Source organism: Rhagoletis zephyria, unplaced genomic scaffold (genome assembly GCF_001687245.7).
Source record: "Rhagoletis zephyria isolate East Lansing unplaced genomic scaffold, Rhagoletis_zephyria_1.1 Rzeph_scaffold_00385, whole genome shotgun sequence".
NCBI lineage: Eukaryota > Metazoa > Arthropoda > Insecta > Diptera > Tephritidae > Rhagoletis > Rhagoletis zephyria.
This window is the reverse complement of record NW_016157469.1, coordinates 209,853-233,025: the sequence shown is the minus strand read 5'-3', so window position 1 is coordinate 233,025 and position 23,173 is coordinate 209,853. Positions and strand designations below refer to the sequence as shown.

The 23,173-nt window shown below is 34.8% G+C and overlaps 1 protein-coding gene across 1 annotated transcript in view; it reads left to right on the top strand.

Annotated features, from left to right (window-relative positions):
* wake (ankyrin repeat and fibronectin type III domain containing protein wide awake) overlaps nt 1–23,173 on the top strand; it is a 165,251-nt gene that overhangs the window by 52,901 nt on the left and 89,177 nt on the right. Inside the window, exons 3-4 of the mRNA XM_017611267.1 lie at nt 9,535–9,883; nt 10,004–10,444. Coding sequence (XP_017466756.1) covers nt 9,535–9,883; nt 10,004–10,444 — 790 coding nt within the window. The remainder of the gene's footprint in view (nt 1–9,534; nt 9,884–10,003; nt 10,445–23,173) is intronic.

Below are 23,173 nucleotides of genomic sequence, written 5' to 3'. Positions count from 1 at the left end.
ATAGACAGGGTAAACATACCGCCAATTTGACCAAGTTGCGGATACATATATGTGTGTATAATACGATGGACAATCCATGGTGCCGCAGCTTAATTTGCGTTAAACACACATATATATATTAGCACAGATTTTTGTAAGTACTCTATGGCTGATAAATATTAGTGCTATGATTATGTGACTAATTTTTTACCTGTTTTAGTATAATTCTGATGAGGGTGCAATATTAGCACCGAAAGCTAAAGAAATAAATTGACATAATACTTATCAATTTGGCTCGTAGATATCGTCTTTGGTTTCATCTTCAAGTTGAAAATAATCCGAGCGTTAAACAATTCTTTTAATAGCCAAATAACTTCTCAGGAAATCAGTTCTTATTTTTGTTGACGCTTCAATGCATTTTCTGTTGCGGGCAACTGGTCCAATACCTTCCCTCCTTTGTGAAGGGGCATACAAATGATACAAAAAGGTGGTCAAAGTAACGCAACTGTAGTTGATTTCGCCAGATAGACTGAAAATATTTATTTTTAAACGTGAGATCGGAGAACTGGAAGGAAATTAATTCACCTTACAACATAGTTTTGTCTCGCGCTGCTCAAAGAGATCTCTTCATAGCCAAAATTTGTTTAATATCAGTACAGAAGTTGATGTGGTACGGAGGGAATTTTTATCCTCCTATCTTCTTTATATAGAAATACATATTTACTTTTTGGGTACAGCTATCCACTTTTAGATAAAGCTTTCCGTAAATTAGGTACAATTTTATATTTAAACTATCCAATGCCTGCTTACTTCGCGGCGCCAAATAAGAGCTTTTGCGTTGGCCTATGCAAAGGAGCGTTTAAAAACAAAATTAGTCTGTAAAGTCAAAATTTTGTATTTAAGTTGAAACCACTAAGGCGCAGTATCCTCCTCACACATAGGCCAATAATAGTCATGCTGTGATACCATATGGAAAACCAATCCCTTTCGGTGTCATGAGCTTTACCGTTGGTCTTATTTCCACCTGTGAGATCTCTGCCAAGCGTGCGTAATATTCTTCTATGATCTTCTAACTTCAACATTGGTGCGATGCGTATGCCAATAAAAATTCTTATAGGGAAACTCAAGAGCACAGAAGTGCGTTTTCTGTTATAGGAGGGCCAAGAATCCTCGCTGTCCCACAGGATGAAAAGTTTTCCGGTACATTGCTAAATGAGTCGTGTGATCTCTTAAGTATCTTTCAAATGAAGCAATTGATATACCTACGGTGATCTTTCCTTGTTAATTCGCCACTTTTACAATTCATGGTAAAATTTATGAACTGATTTCTGGGTAGATGCAGGACCGCATGATCGTGCATGAGGGCGTCAGAAAAACTTAACCCCATCCTTCATTTAGACATCTGAAAACTAAATTCGTATAATTTAAACATAGGGCCAAAGCAGACCAACCACACGGGGTTTCTATACATTTCGGCTGCAGCGCCATCCATTGGGTTCATTTTCTGCAAAACCATTGCTTACCATAAAATTAATAAGTGTTATGAATTTCAACCTTAACTCCAGCGGCACTAATCGGGTAAATTTTATCAAAAGAATTTTCCATCATACAGGTACATAGCTCACATTTAAAATTTGAACGAAATCGGTTAATAAATACGATTTTTATAAATAATTCTACTCCAGCACCACCTAGTGAGTTTTCTAGTAGCATGTAATTGGACCACATATGTATGTATGTAAGATAACCTCCGACAATCTGACGGAACTCTATTCAGTGTTTTTTGAGTTTATTCCGAACAACGAAAACGGCTATCATTTTAAGCAAATAGGTATGTAGATAGGACAGTTTATAGCGAAACTCGTAAAAGCAAAGCTCCATTCTTTGCGAAAAATTTAAAAAAATTCCTCAAAATTTTCACATAAATTTTACCTTACTGAAAATTAAAGACAAAGTTCCAATAGTTCAATGGGATTTAGAAATCTAGGAGAAAATGGTTCCCAATCGAATGATCCAGCCTTTCCAATAATTAACACTTTTCGCCATAACTACGGTATTGATAACATATGTAGCTGTGTAGAATTTCAGAACGTTAGCGTGAGCAGTTCCAGAGATAAGCTATATGAGAAGTTCAGTTTGTATGGAAGGAAGGAGCCACGCCCCCTTTCCCAATGCATTTGCACTATATGCATCAGTGCTAAGTCTCAGTTCCCCAGCGTGATCGGTTTTAGAGATATATTAATATAAGATCGGGATATAAGAACTTTAGGAATATCCCGAGCTACATACCGAGTAAATTTTTGGTCAGAATATTTATTTTCAACGTGATGCCAAATATGAGCCAAGCAGTGTTGCCACTTGAGCAAATGTTTATGTACCAAAATGCCTACCAAATCAGTTTTCAAACTACCAAACATCTTTCCATCATTAAAACGGAATTTCTTGAATTTAAGGGTTTTTAGCTATGCAAATTAGCAGTAAAAATTAAAATCTTTCTCTCAAGATAGACAATTTTTCGTTAAATTTCAACAGCTGATCGATCATGTCTTTGGGAAGTGAGTAAACTCATACTTGGACAACTCTTACGTGTGACCAAATTGAAAGCAATTTTTGAACGTGGAAACGCAAAGTAGCCCAGCAAGCAGAGAAAAGTAAATTTTACCGAGTGCAGTGCAATCTCGTACAATTTTCGTATCCGGGAACGAACAGGAAACGACTACAATTTTCGTTAATTCACGTATTCAAAATCGGTCAAAAGGCAATGCGGTTTTCGTATCTAGAAACGAACAGAAACGACTACAGTTTTCGTTCATTTTCGTATCTGGAAAACGTTCGAATATGATGACGTAATTTGAAAGCAAAAACTGTATTTAAGTTTTTCAAGTAGCAGTGCAGAATAGTGTGCTAGTATTTGTTAGCTTTCTGAAGGTGCCGTGTTCGATGCCGTCAGGTACTTCCTTAATTAATCTTTTTCCAAACTATGAAAAAGCATCTGTCAAGTGCAGAAGGAAAGCGTATTGAACAAAAAATTCAACCAGACAATTTTCAGAAAAACAGACACAAACGCATCCGTTTCAAAACATATGTTTCTGCTACATATTTTCCTCCACTTTTTTTCCTTTACGGATCCATTTCCGGTTTTTTTTTGCTGGCAGTGAAGCGAACAAATATTAGTGCTCAATTTGGTTGCATTTCCAAAACATTTTTGCCTACCAAAAGCTTCATCAAACCAATCAAACTACCAAAGGAAAATGAAGCTACCAATTTTGGTCCAATTGGACCAAAACGGAAACGCTGGAACCAAGTCGATGCAACCGTTTAGTGAAATACATTCTAAAGAGAACTGTATGAAATTGTAAAACGTGACGTCTCAGATTTCTTAATTTTTTGGCAGCAACAACGAAAAGTTTTAATTTTTTTTAGCGAAAAACCTTCCACACAGAAAAAAAAAATAATAAGTTTGTGGTTATATCAAGGCGAAATTTTGAGAACGGTCCGTTTCTAACTCTAAATATAAACAACGACGCACTGGAAAAAGTTAATACGTTCAAATACCTAGGAATAATTATCGACTATAAACTAAAACAAAAACAAGTAAGAGCAGCGCTGTCTTCGGCTATGCCGAAGGCTCCATACCTTTCATGAGCATCTGAAAATTTTACGTTAACAGATTACTGCATTTGAAAAAATGTATATATTCACAGCAGACATAGATAGAGGAGATACATATATAAAAAATTTTAGCTAAACAATCAGAGGTATGGAAGACATACCTTATATAGTACGAATCTAAGTGATTTTCACTAAAGGAGATACATATATCGCAAAAACTGGTATCTGAACAATCAGAGGTACAAGAGATTAAGATTATACAGCATAGATTTTGACGATTTTCTCAGTAGACTTTGTGTTATTATATAAAAAATAGCTTACGATATTTATCGGTTTTAGCTGTCCAAATAAAGGAGTTTTACAGTAAAACCCCATACCTGAACAATCAGTTGTATGGGGGCAATAAACAGGTTATAGTAACCCGATTTTTGTTAATTTTACTGTAAACTTTCTGTTGATAATGAGTGAAAGTAGTGCGAAATTTCATGTTTCTAGCTGCATAGATGGAGTAGTTATAACAAAAAATCGCATATCTGAACAATCAGTTGTATGGGAGCTATATGTAAAAGTTACCCGATCTTTGTAAGTAATTTTCACTCTAAGTTTTCTGTTGATAATGGGTGGAAGTATTGCAAAATTGCATGTTCCTAGCTACATAAATGGAGAAGTTATAACGAAAAATCTCATATCTGAACAATCAGTTGTATGAGAGCTATATGTTATAGTGGTCCGATTCTTCCGGTTCCGACAAATGATTAATACATTATAAAAATACACACCCACCTACCAAATTTGATCCGAATATCTCGAAAACTGAGAGACTAGATTGCATACAAACAGACGGACAGACAGACAGACAGACAGACGGACAGACGTACATGGCTAAATCGACTCAGCTCGCCGTTCTGATCATTTAAGTATACATTTTAATGGGTCTATCTCTGCTTATTCTGGTACTTACAAACATCGGACCAAATTTATAATACCATTTCATGCTCACGAAAGGAATAAAAATGGATTCCTTGTTTTCAATTAGAGCTCTAGCAATATGTACATCGGTGAAAACTGCATTTAATTCCATACATTAGCTTTTGCGTGATACGCTTACAAACATACAGACAAACATACCAAAATTTTATATTTGGCTTCTGTTGAACTAATAAACCCCCTATTAATTTTTCTTTAACATCTATTATCTATAGATATTATTCTCAAATACTCTCGTTTGATACCCATATGGCAACGCTTAGTTTATATTATAAATTTAACTGAATTAAAGTTTTCAAATAAGTGGCAACCCGCTTCAAGAATATTTTCAAAAGTAAGCTTCCTAATCCTCTTTAGTTTAATATTGGTATTGCAATATTTCATTTATTTTACAACTTTTAATGAATACAATTTTTCAATCAGTTGGCAAATCCCCTAAAAATATTTTCAGCATTAAAATTTCTTAGCTTATTTAGTTTGATGCCAATAATGCAATATTTAATTTATGCTATCAATTAAATTAATTTAAAGTTTTCAAATAGGTGGCAACCTTCCACAAACATATTTTCAGCTGTAAGCCTTTGTAAATTTCTTTCTTTTGACAGCCATACAGGTGGCTACACTCTAATTTTTCTTCTATATTGGAAGCCAGATCTCTAGCGATACATCGGTGAAAACTGCATTCAATTCCATGTTTCCCCTGATGCGCGTACAAATATAGAGACAGACAGAGATTCCAAAATTATAAAAATTGTTTTTTTGGCTTCTGTAGCTTTAATAAAAACCCACCATATTAATTTTTCTTTAATATCTATAAGGTACAGACATGGACCTGTTACAATTTTATTATATGTATAGATGTAGATATAGATTTCATTTATTTTATCAATTTAATACAATAATAATTTTCAAACAGGTGGCAGCCCTCCCTAAAAATATTTTCGGCAATAAAATTTCCTAAACCCGTTCAGTTTAATACCCATATTGCAATATTCAATTTATCTTATAAATTAAATTAAATGTAAATTTTCAAACAGGCGGCAACTCTAAAAAAAATATTTTTGGCTGTAAGCCTTCTTCAGCCTCTTTCTTTTGACGCCCATATTGCAATATTCGTTTGTTCTTATCAATTTACTTAAACTCCAATTTTCAAACAGGTGGCAACTCTCTAATTTTTTTCTTCCTATATTTTAAGTTAGACCTCTAGCAATACATCGGTGGAAACTGCATTCAAATCCATGTATTCGTTTTCGAGTGATGCGCGAACAAACATACAGACAAAAATTCTAAAAATGGTTGATTTGGCTTCTGGTGTTCTAATAAAGACCCCCCACTTTAATTTTTCTTTAATATCTATAATGTACAGACATCGACCTGTTACAATTTTATTATATGTAAAGATTTTCCATCCCTGATGGAATATCAGCTGTAAAAGAGGGACAGAAACAAACAGCTGATTGCTCTTTGTTCAATAAACATACCTCCAAGTTAAAGTTAAACATAATAATTAATTGGCAATTAATAAACTGAATTTTTGTATGATAAATTGGATAACAATTAAGGCTTAAGTTAGTGAAAAGGTTCTTAATTGCCAATTAGGCCCCTGTTTGAACATAGTCTTATGCATTCCCCTGGCTGATGTTTGAACCGTAACCTGAGATCGTTTTATTTTCAAACGTAGTGAAAAATAATAATAATCTTTTGTAAATTTTGATATCAAATGAAACGTAACAAACAACCTGGGTCTTCACACCGAGCTCGGTATTCGGAAACTCGGTGTCTGGTAATATTTTATAATGTATTTTGTTTGTGTAAAATAGCATAACACAAACAAAATACACGGGAAAAATTACCGAACACCGAGTTACCGTGTACGAAGCTGCGGTGTAAAGACCCAAAATATCTACGATGCATGTAACTTGCCTATGTATCGGTGTGTAGCAGGACAACGTCTGCCCGGGCTTACTAGTTTTTATATCCGAGCGCACTTGCGCACAAGATTATTATAACTTTGTTCACAAAACGTTTGTTTGTACCAGGCAAAACGCGTCGAGATATATATAGACTGATATATACATAAATGATAGAATGAAAAGAGAAATCGATTAAGCCATGTCTGTCCGTCCGTCCGTCTGTTCGTGTACACGATAACTCGACCAAAAATCTAGATATCTTAACGAAACTTAGTACGTAGGCGTAGGACGGATGATATTGAAATTGGGAAAAATCGCACAATAACCACGCCTACCTCCCATATAACGGTAATTTTCAGAAATATGAAAACTGCGATATTTTAGTAACTACTAAAGATTATTAACTCAAAATTGATATTTACAATAACTTTTAGACGAAAAATAATATTATAAATTTTCGTAAAATGGGCGTAGCCACGCCCACTTATGGTATATATCTTGGTAACCCCTGCGCCAATTTCATCTAAACTTTGCACAATTGTTGGCCTTGGTACAACATACCAAATGGCCGACATTTTTTAAAATCCCATCCCAAATAACGGTATTTTAGAGAAATACGGAATGTTCGATAAATCAGTAAATATTAAAGCTAATTTATGCAAAATAGATGCTTGCAACAATTCTTTACCAAGAAATATACTTATGATAAAATTTTGGAAAATGGACGTGGCACCGCCCACTTATGATCACATATATATATCTCGGTAACCGCTGTACCAATTTGTACCAAACTCGGTATGGCTATTGTGCTTGTCACATAAAAGCAAAACTTTGAAAATTGTGGAAATCGGACTAAAATTACGGCTGCTTTTCATATGGCGGTAAATGTCAGATGCGTTTCTTTTACTTTACATCGGATTCAGATTGTGTAGCGGCTTTTGTTCGTATTTCTTTACTGACGACCTACATAATTGAGTGGTTCACAAGGTGTCGTAAGTGTCGTATTGTCGTTTGTCGTAAGGTTTTTAACGGCTAAATAAATGTTTAGAGGACTTAAAATCACCACCAACTATTTTTTAGCGGTGGGAAATTTCATAATAAAACCTTTATGTTCCCTTGCGAATTCCTTAAATATAGTTTTAGCCGTTTAAAGTTTATGACATACAACAGTACGACAGTATACAACAACATGTGAACTTCTTAACTAACTCTACAGCTTCTAAAACTTTTTACAGACAATACACATATGAACAATTTTAACCTTAAAGTTATTGCAAGTAATTAATTGGCTGTCATAACATTTGCCAATGTCTCGGGAAGTGTCTAAATATACCTGCAAGCAGTGGGAGTGATTACGACACTAGCAAACTATAACAACTAATATATTCATTCATGTAAATATGTATGTATATATGTATGTACGTACCCACACTTGTCCAGTTTCGCTAGATGCTGATGCAAACATTTTGCTGTAATTCAATTAATGTCAGACTTCTTTCAGCTAACAGGAGAGTCTCGTAGGAACCGGTTTTTTTAGTTTTTACGATTGCGTTTTGACTTATTTTCTTCCTTTTTGTTGCCAAAATTTGTTTTAATCTTCTACTTACCCTTCGTATATCGATCTCATAGTTGTACATAGGTACCTGTCAGGGGCGCACCCAGGAATATATTTTAGGGGGGGTTTTATATTTCTGAAGATATATCACCGGAAAATACTGAAAATTTGCTTGATAATACGCTCTTTCAAATACATTTATGCAAGTTGTATGTACAGTATGTAATAAAAAAATAAACGTTTTAAAATTCATAAACTGCACTTTATTTACATAAGACTAACAGAACTCAAACACTTTTAACCGACTTCAAAAAGAGGAGGTTATCATTTCGCCGGAATCCATAACTTTTTTACCACGTGAACCGATTATTGAAAATCCTTTTTTTATTGGAAAGATGGTACCCGTAATTTGGTTTAGAGATCCGATGATTGGATCACGAAGAAATTAACGGTACCCCTAAATTTGTATATCAGAATTGAAGTCGGTTGTGTTCTTTCCTTAAAAACTACTTGTTTAATAAAAAGTTCTATAAACTCAAGATGCGCTCAAATTTCAAAAGTACCTAATAAAAAATTTTAAAAAAGTGTCAGTAAAAATAAATTTATTGATTCCGTGAATTTTTGCATTTTTATGTTCATTTTTTCGATTTCTGGTTTCTAGTTTTCGATAGGTGGTGATTTTTCACGATTGCTAAATTTTTTTGATATTTCGAGTTGCGAAAAAATTAACTGAACTCTCAAGAAAAACGAAAAATTCATATAAAACGACGAACGAGAAATGGAAAAGAAATTTTTTTCTACCAAATTTTGATAAATCAGTTTGCAGCTCTCAAGAAAAAAATGCTCGTATATTTATTTCCTCATGAAAATTTACAGCAAAAGCAAAGCGCTTTTTCAAGCAACAGAAATTATAATAAATATTTCTTATAATTTCCTTGAGTTTGGATTTGAGGTTATTAGCTTTAGGGGGCTTTGAACCCCAAAACCCACCCCTTGTGTGCGCTAATGGTACCTGTATAGTGCTTTTATGTAGAGGGGCACTACATATGTATCATTAAATTTATTTGTTGCATCGTTGTGTTGCAACGCACACAACAAATCCAATTATTTCCGTTGTCATAAGCAATAACCACCCAAGTCGACTTAAGAAAGAATTGAGTTATATATGCTATCGCATTCCGCAACTACTATTCCATATGTATGTGAAATCCCCATCTCGCCAAGTGGGCTATTAAAAATGTTATAAATGAACATATTTTGGTTTCTCCATAAGGTTAACATTACAATACAAATATTAAAAAATTTTTTTTGGAATTCAGGTATTCCGACTTACGCGGTTATTGCTTATGACCACAGATTTTACCTTATATTTTCTCACAACAAATCCAATTATTTTACCTTATCGTTTATAATAACAAATTTGCAACTTGTCCTCGCAAACTGTCTTAAAAAAATTTCTCTTACACTACCTCCGCTTCACTTTTCTAGACGAGCGCAGTAGTGGCCTCTTGGGCACCAAGTCTGGCAGCGGCACCAGTACCGGCGGTGGTGGCACCAATCGTTGGTCTCTACTCACCCGCCAAACACCCACCACACCTGGCTACACCACCACCAACAATAACAATAATGTAGTGAATGTAAAATCATTGAATTTACCAAAAGACGACATGGGCGTATACCGTCGCAAATCTTCCGGCAGCACTACCACCCATACAAGCACTAGCATCAGCAATAGCGGCACACCCATTGTTGGTTCCCAGGTAGCCGACGCGGCCTTGTTGATGCCCACATGCGAGGATTTCGAATGCCAAGCAGCGGATGGATCAGTTTTGCTCAGGTAAGCAAGATTTCATTGCAACTAATTAAATTTTCAAGTGTGGTAATAAACAAGGGCATTCCTTAAACTGTAAGCTGTTATGTTTTATTCTAAAACCTTCAAATTTGAAAATATTTACAGGATACCTGCACCGCACGTTGTGGCCGCGCGCGCCTACCGCTTGGCGTCAAAGAAGCGCAGTACTGGTAACACCACCCACGATAGCCAACAAAAACAACATCACCCGCAGAGCAGCAGCAATACATCGAGCGCTATGGTTACGACCGCAACTGTCAGCGGTGCTGAAGCACAGCATCCCTCAACACCTGATGGCGGCGATACAGGTGGCACCACAACCAATACAGCATTGACACGACGTCTGGCCAAATTGCTTCATCAGTCGAGTATGTCTGCCTCGAGGCTAACAGCAGCCGCTTCCCCGCATGGTGATAGCGCCGCTACAGCCACCAACACAAACAATTTGCTGCCAATTATGCCAGCAGCTGCGTCTAGAGACGGTGGTAGCTCGGACGGCGGGGGTAGCTGTTTGGATGAGGCACCACGTCGACTTTCGTGGGAGAGGTGAGTGATAATATCTATCGCAACCGCCGTTGAGATACCCACATAAGTGCTAGAGGAATGCGACAAGATTTGTACTGGGCACATGTATTAGCAATAAAAATATTTTTTTTTAATATGTAAACTTTTTGAATCAAAACGTAATACCAAAGCAAATTTATAAAAAGTGGTTGCACCAGTACAAAAAAAATACACTAATGAATTATACGCACAATGACAATAAGAACACAACCAATATGCAACAAACACATAATTTTGACAATCAGTACAACCTTTTATGAATTCGCCTTGCGTAATACGTAAAATGCTATATTATTCCCTTTGCTTTTTTAACACGCAGGCGTGACTTAAGCGACTTCATATTTATTATTCTTAGCGTTTTAATATATGTAAATGTACATACAAATGTCTTCAATAATATCGATCCCTTCGAGCTGTTACAAACAAAAAAGTTAAAAGCCGTCATCGATTCGCCACCACCACTTCGCTGCTTGCTATGTTTGAGTTCCGGTCGCTTAACGAAAAATTTTGCATGTGAAAGCAACGACAAAGTTCGCTAGCACGGATAGACGATAGCGAGTTTGGTTGTACCTCATTGTATTCGTACGTTTCGCCACTCGCTAACTGTTGGCGAATCGATGACGGCTAAAATGTCCTTGTATACAAGTGCGCTTTATAGATATGTACATAAATATTTCTACCAAATAACCACATTTCGAGTTCAATTCTCCACATTCCAGCAATTTAATTGAACTTTCCACATAATCAAAATGGTATACATATGTATTTAATACTCACAGAATTTTTAATGAGATAACTGTAAATACGTTAGGTAAAGTTGGGTTGAAACGCCTACACTTAGGCAAAGGGCAGCAGGCCCATTGTGATGCCATATGCAATCATCCCCGTTATGTTGTGACGCTTACTTGGGATCAAACCATTTCCTTCGCTAACGCTCTTATAATGATATCCGCTATCTCTGCAATGTCTTGTAGAGAAGGCTTTACGTTTAGAGGGTGTAAGAGCCGGTACTTTATACCGCCTGGCAAAAAGGACTAGCTAAGTTTAACCGCTGTCCTGCGATTAGTTGTGATAAAGGTTGATTCACTTCCCTTATTGAAAATGGACAAATCCAATCTTAGCAAATAATAATAGATTGACTCACCTCATTCAATCGCATTCCCCACCTCTCCCAGCATTAATATAGTGTCCAGTGGCTTCACCAGCCTATACTCCTTGCATCCTATTTGCAGGCTGACTGTAGTGATGTCTCCAGTGCTAAATTGCGGTAGGATACAAGAGTTTGTATTAGTTTTGACTAAAATGTAGGGGCGGGGTTTCCCTTTACCATAAGCACTAAATAATTCCTACTTCAGGGTACCCAAACAACAGATCCTATTACCAGTTATCCATGGCTCTTGGACCAAAGCGTTGTGTATTTCACCTGGGGACAGTTGAAACAGGAGAGCAACAGATGCTGTTTTACTGTGATGAAGCTTTATATGTGTGACCCTCATCACGTGAATCTCGTTTCTCTACCACCGTGCCATCAGCTTCATCGTTGCTGAGAAACTCACTGTCGTTGTATGACCTCCCCAAGGACTCGCCTCCCGCAGAGTTGGATAAGGCGTACCCGCTCAGGTTCTCGATCGCTTGACATTCGTTAACCTCCATTTCATAGACGCTGGTTGGCTTTGGTGGTTTCCTGGGGCGCCGGTGTCAGTTTTGTAAACTTGAAAAGTCATCTTCCCGAAGACGCAGTTCCCGTTGTTCTCGGTCTTTGCTAGCGCCTCCAGGCTTCCGTCGTTCAAGGGCAGGACTGCTTACATTGTTGGCCGGTCCGTTGGCTCTGTCTAAGTCGAAGTCCGAAATAGTTTTCATTGCCCACGCTATGTCCTCTTGTATCTTGGCGAAGTCCACCTTTGAGACCAGAATACGCGAAGCGGTACCTCGGTCTTGATGGGTGGCCCTCGCTGGGTTCGTTTGGACGAGGTTCTTGGCCCTATTGCAGGATATTCGGTGCTTACCGTGCAGATCTTCCGACAAATGCTGTCCCGCTCCTTGTGGGAACGTATCCTTAGGGTACTTACATATAGAGAGCCGAGCGACACTAAGCTAAGTAAGTCGGGGATTATCAGATGACTTCGACTTCGAAATGTATCGCCCTAACTCGAGTCACTGCTCGCTGAACAAACAACATGCATTTCATCAGGGCTCTGACTGCCGAACCATTTTTCAGGTGGCCGCCAGGAGCGCCACAAAATTATTTCTGTAACAGCTGGAGAGATTAGGAAGAGATAGAATCCATTCAGCACTACCTATGAGAGCGCCCCGTACCCCGGAAAATGCATCGTAAGTTTCTGGTGGAGCACTTCTTCAAGAGCTTAGGAACAACTTTTGCATCGCAATAGGCAAATAGGCCGCCTAGTGAACTATTTCAATAGAGTTGCTCGTTTAACTAACCGCTTAAAGCTGTTTGTTAATTATAATCAAGAACCGATCATTACCAAATCGGTGTTGGAGTATTCCATCGTCACGGGGACATTTGCACAGCAAAAATGGATTTTCTTTTTTAAATTTACAGCAATTCTATGTTTCGATAAAGCCGCACCTAATGCACTAATTTATGGGTTAGGTATTACCAAATAGGAAACAAATGCCAACTTCATTTTATTCGGGAATATACTGAGTTGTAATACAATATTTTGGAAAAACCGCAGTATCCATTTTTGGACTCCAAAAAAAGCATTTTACTGCGAAAGAAAGTATAGATATACGAGCGTTATACATACATACCTAATGACAGTACGAATGGGGATTGCTTTAAATTCCCATTTTAAAGTTACCTGATGACAGTACGAATGCAAATTCCAGCGATTTATTTTGCGTGTTATTCTATTCGTTATAATAGTTTTAAAATCAATTGAATTTAAGACTAAAAAGATGAAAATAAAATGATAGTTTAAAAAACTAAAAACTCGCTTTTATTACAATGTGAACTAAAAAGTAAAAAATAATTTATAGAAACGCAGATTTCGTTTAAGGGGAATATTAACTTCCCTAACTTGTTTTAGTTAAACCCTTAAAACCAACCTAAAATAGGATTCATCTAATTGGCAATAAAATTAATTTTGCCAGAAAACAAAGCATGAGGTGTTTGTTAGATTTTGTAGTCCTGCTATTGACAATATTCAATATTACTAAACTGAAAATTAAAAGTTCAAAATAATTGATATCATTCACCCCAACTTTTGTCTTCCGGTAAAATTTATTTAATTGCCAATCACTTTAATCCTATTTTAGGTAGGTTTTAAAAGTTTAATTTAATGAAGTTTGGGAACTGCCTATTCCTCTTACACGAAATCTGTATTTCTATAAATTAATTTTCACTTTTTAGTTCACATTGTAATAAAAGCGAGTTTATAGTTTCTTAAACTATAATTTTATTATTTTGTCGATAATTTTTAACGGTTATGGTGGAGATTTCGTTTATATGACAGATTCACATCTTTTTTAATCTAGAATTAAATCTTACTTTCCAAATCCAAAAAAACAATCACACAGTTTTACAAAAAAAAGTGTATGCATATTAAACCAATGTTATTCGACACACCGAATGCGAATCCGAGATCCGTTATCCGCCATCACATCAGGTTCGTGGTCAGTTGAAATTCAAGTAGGGAAAAATGCAAGACAATTCTTCTGAATTTGTCCTCTAGATGACCTTGAGGAATCAAGGGACCCCCATATTCGGATTCAGCGACAACATAAACCAAATATTTTATTTTTATTTTTATTGAATAAGTTTGTTTTTCCTATTTGACCCTCAAATTACCTCGCACCTGTCATTATGGAGGCATTTCTTCCGCATGTACATATATATACGTGTATGGCATTTGTATTAGTGTAAATTTTTAATTGACTTTTTCGCTATCTTTTAAGCAAATTTTAAATTTGAAAAATTTTCTGCACTTCAGCATCAAAACCCTTTCCTAGTGATGTGTATTTCTTTATACGTTAGAAGTATACTTTAGCTGTAAAAGAAAAAATGTTTGTCTATTTAAATGCATATAAAAAGGTAGTATATGTATGTACTTATGTATTTTTGTACTTATAAGTACATATGTACGCATTCATATGGATGTACAAAGAAAAAAGACTTAAGGCCGCTTTCTCAAGTAGCTTTTAAAATCTATCTGCCATTTAAACACAAATTTTGTTCTAAAACAGGTAAAGAAGTATAAGTTAGGGTGAAACCGAACTTTATATAGCATTTTTCCCAATTCCCAATTTCAATAATATGCTATGATATATTGAAATAATTAGACCAAATCTGGTGGAAATCGGTAAGGCGGTTATCGATATATAATTCTGTAGTCATAAGTGGGTGGTGCCAAGCCCATTTAACAAAAATCAATAACCTTGTGTCTTGTTAAAAGATTGTTGCAAGTTGGCATCTTTAGTTATTGAAAGATCGGGGTATTCGTATTTCTGAAATTTAACGTTATATGGTAAGTGGCAGTAACTTTAGTCCGATTTCAAAAATTTTTAACATATGTTGATAAATGTGCCGAGTTTGGTATAAATTGATAAACCGCGTACCGAGATACACATATGTGTGTAGGCGTAAGTGGGCGGTGCCACGCCCATTTCCCAAAAATTTCGATAAAAATCATTTTTGCTAAGCGGTCATTGCATACATTGATTTAGAGTAAATTAGCTTAAATAGTTATCGTAGTTTTTGTATTTCTGTAAATTACCGTTATATGGGAGGTGGGCGTGGTTCTTGTCTGATTTCCAAAATTTTCAACCAGTTTCTTAGTGAGGTGCTAAGCAATGTTTGGTAGGGAATAGACTGCAGAGATACAGCATTTAATCATGAGTGGACATTTTCTAAAAAGTTTATAACTGTCTTACTTTATGCCGAAATTCTACTCCAAATACCAACTTTCAACAATTTGAATCCAGTATTTGCGGAAATATCTTAGTTTTTGCATATTGTGAAAATACCGTTATATGGGAGGTGGGCTTGATTATTGCCCGATTTCGCCCATTCCCAACCTACTTTGGATAGGGCAACTTACCAATTTTCGTTGAAATAATTATCTAAATTTTTTCTCGAGTTATTGTGTACACGAACAGACGGACGGACGGACAGACATGGCTTAATCGATTTCTCTTTTTATTCTGCGCATTTATGTATACATTTGTCTATATCTATCTCCATTCGTTTTGGGTGTTACAAACAACCGTTATGCGAACAAAGTTATAATACCCTGGTGCACAAATGTGCTTGGGTATAAAAATGTGTTTGAAAGGCAGATACATTATATGCAACAATTTTATTGAGTTTGATAAATTTTAAAAGTTACCTCAGAAAACGGTCCTTAATCATCAAATAAATCTGAGTTACATACATACTTATGTATATTCATTTATGGGCACATGAATGCCCATGTACTGTTCATTGATTCATGACAATAAGAGTTGCCTATGGCCTTTTCCCTTGACTTCTAAGAATTTCGAGTTTTCCCTCACACGTGGGTGCTCTCACATTAGGTGTGTTTGTGTTTATGGAAATTTGTCAACGTTGTTTCGGTAAAATCTAATGGGTCGAAGTTGTCGCTTTAAGGTTCACATGTAAAACATTTCTGTTTGAATGCACATTTTATCGGTTGTAATACTTTTTGCACATAAAAGGATTTTCGGCACTAAAATTTTTGTTAAGTGTTCGGCCGAGGTTTTGCTTGAACTTGTGACATGAATTTATATCTTATTCAACAAATGGAAGGACTACGCACTTCTGTTTTACAAAGGGTGGAATAAAAAGCTTCAGTTGTAGAACGATTCGAGGAAACTTTTAAACCGGGCCCTCAAAACAAGTGCTGAGATGAACCAGGAACATAGGGAGTAGCAGAAGCTTATTCGTTCTTTGAAAATGGAGCTGAACAGCTGCGCTGGTAAAAGTTCATAAAAAGAGATGAAATCAAGCAGCTAACTACTTCCAAACTAGTTCGATAATGCAAGTCTAAATTAAATTATATTGTAAAACATAACCATTTATTTTTACTCTAGGTGCCAAGTAACTCTGGAATACCTGGTAATCATACATCTGATCATCTGGCTAGAGAAGGTTCAGACCAGGCATTACTTGGTCCACAACCAGTTATAGCGCACCCAGCTTCGGCCATCGAAGCCACCATCAGAATCTGGGTGAATATTTCTCTGATTTATTTGCAGATCTGGTAGATTTAAAGCCAATTAAAAAGGGACACGAAAAAGTACAATGGACGGCATGTGGCCTGAGTTTTAATTCTGTGTGCGTTGTTTTGTGTTAGTTTATGAGAAATTGTTTCATGACGTAATAAATGTCGCAGGGACCAGGGAACGAACATGGGACCCACCCAGTGAAAACTCCTCGACTACGATCGCCGCCATAATCACATTTAATCAAATTTCCACATGAATACAGCCATGCACACACTCATACATTCATATGTGTGTACAATCTTTTTTGTGCAGCATACTTATTTGAATTTGATTGTGCATGAATTAATAAATTTTTCAATAATAATGTAGTAGCCCGGTCAAGTTAAAAATTCAAGGCTATAAGCATTCGCATGGAGCTGAAAATGTGTGCGAACATTGGGAACATCATTGTAAATGAAATGTAAAAAGATCCATCTATGCCACACCTCCAAAAATATGTATTTAAAAACAGGGTGACATATATGGGTTTTTTGCATTTTCAACCCAAATGGTGAAATATAAGTGTGATCGCAGAATTATCTATACAAATTGGTTTGATAGTTTTGTTCCTAAGAATTACCATTTTCCAGACACAGCGATATATAAAGCTGTGTCCTGCATAATATGCACACATTTCGAAGCCACCTGTGAGGTATTTGGCAAATTTTTTCCACGAATTACTGCCTTCCTGTAGAAATAAATAAATTCCATCAGGTAAATTATCCGAGAAAGTTTCTTTTTCATTACCGCGTGTTACCGCGTATTACTACCGTCAACTTCGAATTTTCATACGTCTCTCAGATTTGCTTAATCGCTTAAGAGGTATTTTTAATTAGTACTGTTGATTTTTTAAGTAAAAAATTAATTTTAAGTTAATTAGTTTTTGGTTTTTATTGAAAACTCTAAAATATGGCTGCCATCAATAAAAATAATTCTCGATGCGCGATAAAAAAAAATCAATGTTTTAATTAACATACCTAGATGTATAAAATAACATATCAAATATTTATTCGAAGTTAGGAAAAAGAAAAAGTCACGAAACTAAGGGTCAAATGTAGTAAAACTGCGTTTTTAGTTTTTTCTCGGACTTCAGGGACTGTCTAAAAGAACTTTGTAGTTTTAAAGATAAATATGATTAATATGGATACCAAATGAAACTGAAAATTCTTTAGAATTTACAGGAATCGAATCAAAATTGTTATATTATGGTATACTAGTGAACCTGCATTAATTAAATTTTTCAAACAGGTGAAACCCTATTCAAAAACCTCTAAAAATATTCCTAATGATTCATCTAAACAATTTCTCAGTGATGAGAGGTCTCGCATGGTGTCGATTTTAATTTCATCAAATTTCAAATCTCCCTGTAACTTCAAAAAATAAAACCTGTGCACATCTATGTAAAATCCCAGTTCTTTAATTTGACTTTTCGCTTTAGAAATTCGAAATAACGGTGCAGATGTGATGACCTTCAAAAAAAAACAATAGATGGAAACTCTAATTAAAAATGTTATCAGCCTATAGCTTTCTTAAAACTCTTTCGTTTGACACTAATATTTCGATATTTCATTTATGTATCTTTCGTATAAGTAAAACGAATTCGACTTTTCAAAAAGGTGGCAACCCCTTTAAAAGTATTTTCAAACTAAAATTTTTCGCCTGGCATTGTTATACATATTTCAATTAACTGATGAATTAAGTTGAATAAAATTTTTTTAAGCACATGGCAACTCTCTTAAATGCAGTTTAGAAATAAACTATTTTCAAACCCATTTCGAGTGATACTCATCTTTTGACAATCCATTTAACTTATTAAATAATTTGAGCTTAATTTTTTCAACAAAAAAAAACAAATGTTCAGCTTAAAACTTTCTTAACACTCGTTCTTTTGATGACCATATTTTAAAATATCATGTAACTTATGTATAATTAAACGAAATACCATTTTCAAAACAGGCGACATTGTACATTGTACATTTACATTGTTATAAATATTCCATGTAACTGATGAATTAAGTGGAAATTTATTTTTTAAACACGTGGCAATCCTCCTGAATATAGTTCTTAAATAAAGGATTTTAAACCCATTTCCATTGATAACCATCGGTTAGTAATTCATTTAACTTATTAAATAATTTTAGTTTAGCCCTTTAAACTGGGGCAACCCTCAAACACATCAAAAATGTTCTAAATTGTCAAACTAAGTATTTCTTGATGCTCTTTCATTTGACATCCATCGTAAATATTTCATATAAAAAATTGTTCAATTAGACTTCTCAAATAGGCGGCAACCCTATTCAAAATATTTTCAAACTACTATCTTCTTAAATCTCCTTTGTATGACAACCATATAGCGATACCTTATTCACTTACCAAATTCCTTTAATTGAAATTGAATAACATTTTTTCAACATGTTATAAAGCCTTTTCAAAACCATTTCGATTGATACCCATATTTAATAATTGATTTAACTTTTTAATTAATTTGAACTTAATTTCTTAACAGGTGGCGACTTTTTTCAAAAAAGTAAGACCTTCTTGAACATCCATACCCCTTTAATTCCGTACCTCACTTTTGAAAATCGAACGGACGGTGCGGATCTGAGGGCATTGATTATTAAATTATTTGAATGCAATTTTTTATCAGGGGACAACTCTTTTCGGAAAAGTTAAACCTTACTGCACATCTACAGACCAAGCACTTTAATTTGACATCTCATTTTTGAAAATTAGATTAGTCCTTAACATATAATTTTTTCAAAAATCAGTATTTCAAAATATCAAAATTATTCAATGTTACAATTTTAAAAGGACATTTTCAATACCCATTCATCCTTATGCACCAAAAAAATTAATATGCATTAATTTTACAGAATTTTTTCCTTAATTGGATAACCATACTGTTTTCTGTGTTGCAATGAATTTTTAAAATAATTTATCGAAGTAACCACATCTTTCCAATTTCAAGGTCATTTAAAAAAAATTCTGACGTCAAAGGTTAAAATTAAAAATGCAGTTATACTATATTTGGAACATGGTACTGTCGCAACACCATGCGTTTGTTGGGAAAGAATATCAATAACAATTGCAGTGCAAAAATGATAGTTTATTAATTAGTTGCATTTATATGTTTTAATCTAAATTTATACATATATTGAGGGTAAATTATAATCTCTTTCTAACTACACTTCGAATATCTGCATGATATTAAGAGCAATTTTCCAATTTTTATGAATTGTGACAGAATTCACATAAGATTACATTCAACTTTGCAAGGACTTATTTGACAACAGATTTCGAGGCTTCCATCCAATGAACAAATACCCGAAACTTGGCGTTGATCCATTTTTTTTTTATTTGATTTTTTAATATTTGCGGACAATCACAACGAATAATAAAATGGGAAATAATGAGGTTTTGTAGAGAATTTATTGTTATCAGCAGCGAACGGAATTTTTAGGACCTAAATCCTATAAAAAAAGCAAAATAAAATAACGAAATAAGTTTAGTATCCAGCTCTTAAGAAAAGCAAAAACTCCATATAAAATGACGTACAAGAAATGGCTAAGAAATTTTCTTGAGTCAAATTTCCTTAAGGCAGTACGCAGTTCTTCAGAAATTTAGTACGCTTTCTACTACGGTTTTCTAAAGTTTTTTGTGAAAAAAGAGCACAAGGCAACCCAGGTTTGCAACAGAAATATATGCCCGTTCCATTATTTCTTGAGGAAAGAGTGAGGCAACAGGCTGTGAGGTATAAAAAATGTCAAAATTCCTTGGACACACACGCGAAATAATGGCAATTTTTTCTTGACCGTTTTCTTAAGAGCTGGATACTAAGCTAAAGGCGCTGGGAATCGCAAAAAAGGCAAAAGAAGGCACTAAAAAAGACAAAAGCCGAAAAATAACACTCGTTTACAGCAAAAATGTTCTATGGATGCCACTATCCAATTCCTATGTAGAATTGCTCGGTGATTCAGAAAATCTAGTTAATTTTTTTCTATAGATACGTTTTCGAGACAACTTACCTTAACTTAACTTTTAAGCACGTAAGTATATCCTACGAACCAATTCAAAAATCTTAATATAAAATACGGCAAATGAAAGCCAATGAACTTTTCCATAAACTGTATACACATGACAAATTAATTAACTTTAACAGAAGAAAAATTTAAAAAATAACAGGTTGCCGGGGACAGTTGTCATCATACCTGCGCCGCTGAAAAGGGCTCTGAAGGTGTCGTGCAATTGGTTGGTTCCTCTTAATTGGAACTGCGTGAGGACCGGGCTCATTCCTAAGGTTTTGAGGGTAGTCAGTGCTGCGTTCATCCCGAAGGCCGGCCTGAAAAAGCTCTCATTTTTCCCCTAAGGGTTTTAGGCATATCAGTCTGTCTTCGTTTTAGCTAAAACCAGAGGTCGAAAATAACCCTCAACACTTTGAAAGTGTCCCAAAATAACCGTCACAATTAAAGGGAAAAAATAGCCCACAAAACACAACAGGTGCGTCACTGTTGGACACGGACACTTATCGCTGGAAGAAGAAAAATAAGTGTTAGAAGTACGTAGAAACATATCAAATATGCTGTTGATAGAGAGAGAGAGATATATAAGCAACGTCAACATCACGGTCATGTTATTGATTTAAAATCCGCTATCAATTAAGAAATTTATTTGATTTGTGATTTAGTTTGTTGACCAAATAAAAAATAAAATTTTTTTTGTGATTTGATTTTTTAATCAAATAAGAAATACAAATTTTTGATTTGATTTGTAGAGCGAATCAATTTGATTTGTAATTTTTCAATTAAATAATACTTTTGTTATGCGACGCAAATAAGATATTTAAGTATCTTCCAACTTCCAGTTCCACGAAAATCTTCGGGATCCTTGGGACTAATTCGAGATTTTCGAGACTTCTTCGGGGTTTTCGTAATCTTCGGGACTACTTCAAGATTTTTAGTCTACCTCGGGACTTTTGGACTATTTTGAGAATTTCGAGACTTCTTCAGGATTTTCGGAACCTTCGGGACTACTTCGGGATTTTTGGGCTATTTCGGGATTCTCGGGACTAATTTGGGATTTTCGAGACTACTTTGCGATTTTCGAGATCCTCGGCAGTAATTCGGAATTTTCGAGACTTTAGGATTTTCGGAATCTTGGCGACTACTTCGCGATTTTTGGGCTACTTCGGGATTCTCGGGACTATTTCGGGATTTTCGAGACTACTTTGAGATTTTCGGGATCCTTGGCACTAATTCGGAATTTTCGAGACTTCTGCAGGATTTTCGGAATCTTCGGGACTACTTCGGGATTTTTGGGCTATTTCGGGATTCTCGGGACTATTTCGGGATTTTTAGGACAAGTAGTAGTCCCGAAAATCCCGAATTAGTCCCCATGTTGTACGAGGACAACCTGTACAATATGTTTCTGTTACTATTATATATTTCACGTAAATATCAAAATTTAAATATCATGTTTCATATCAAAGTGGATAAAACCATTTTTTGCAGGGATTGGTAAATTTATATTGTTATTAATGCTGTTATATTTGTTTAAATAGTTTTAAACCATCATATAATGTTAATTTTACACAACCTAAATCAATTTTATTAGTTAATTATTTTTTTCCACCTACATATTCACCTAGATGATGTGATGAGATTTCATTCATGTGATGTAATGTAAAGATTTCATGTCATGCCAAATGATGTCGCAATAATATCGATAAACATATCGATAACAAAATCGATAAAAACATCGATAACAAAATCGATACCCAAATCGATAACAAACTCGATAAAATTATCGATAACAAAATCGATTAAAATATCCATAACAAAATCGATTAAAATATCGAAAATAAAATCGATACCCAAATCGATACTCAGATCGATAACAAAATCGATAAAAATATAGATAACAAAATCGAATCCCAAATCGATAACAAACTAGATAACAATATCGATAACAAAATCGATAAAAATATGGATAACAAAAACGATACCCACATCGATAACAAAATCGATAAAATTATCGATAACAGAATCGATTAAAATATCGATAACAAATTCGATTAAAATACCGATAATAAAATCTATACCTTAATCGATACTCAGATCGATAACAAAACCGATAAAAATATCGATAACAAAATCGATACCCAAATCGATAACAAACTCGATAACAATATTGATAACAAAATCTATAAAAATATATAATAATCAATATTCCCGAGAATACCGAAAATCCCGAAATAGTTTCCAGGTTGAGTCTGTGACTCTATCTATATCATTTTCTTTATAACTACCTTTATTTTAATCTTCCTTCCTTTATCTTCATCTTTACTCATCCTCATCCCCCATTCGTCAGTGAATTGAAACATTTTATTTTTGAATTAATAACACAATACTATTTTACCCTTCCGATTTATAAATTTTTTATTTCAGACTGATGACAAATTATCTTTTAATGAATATATAACATTAT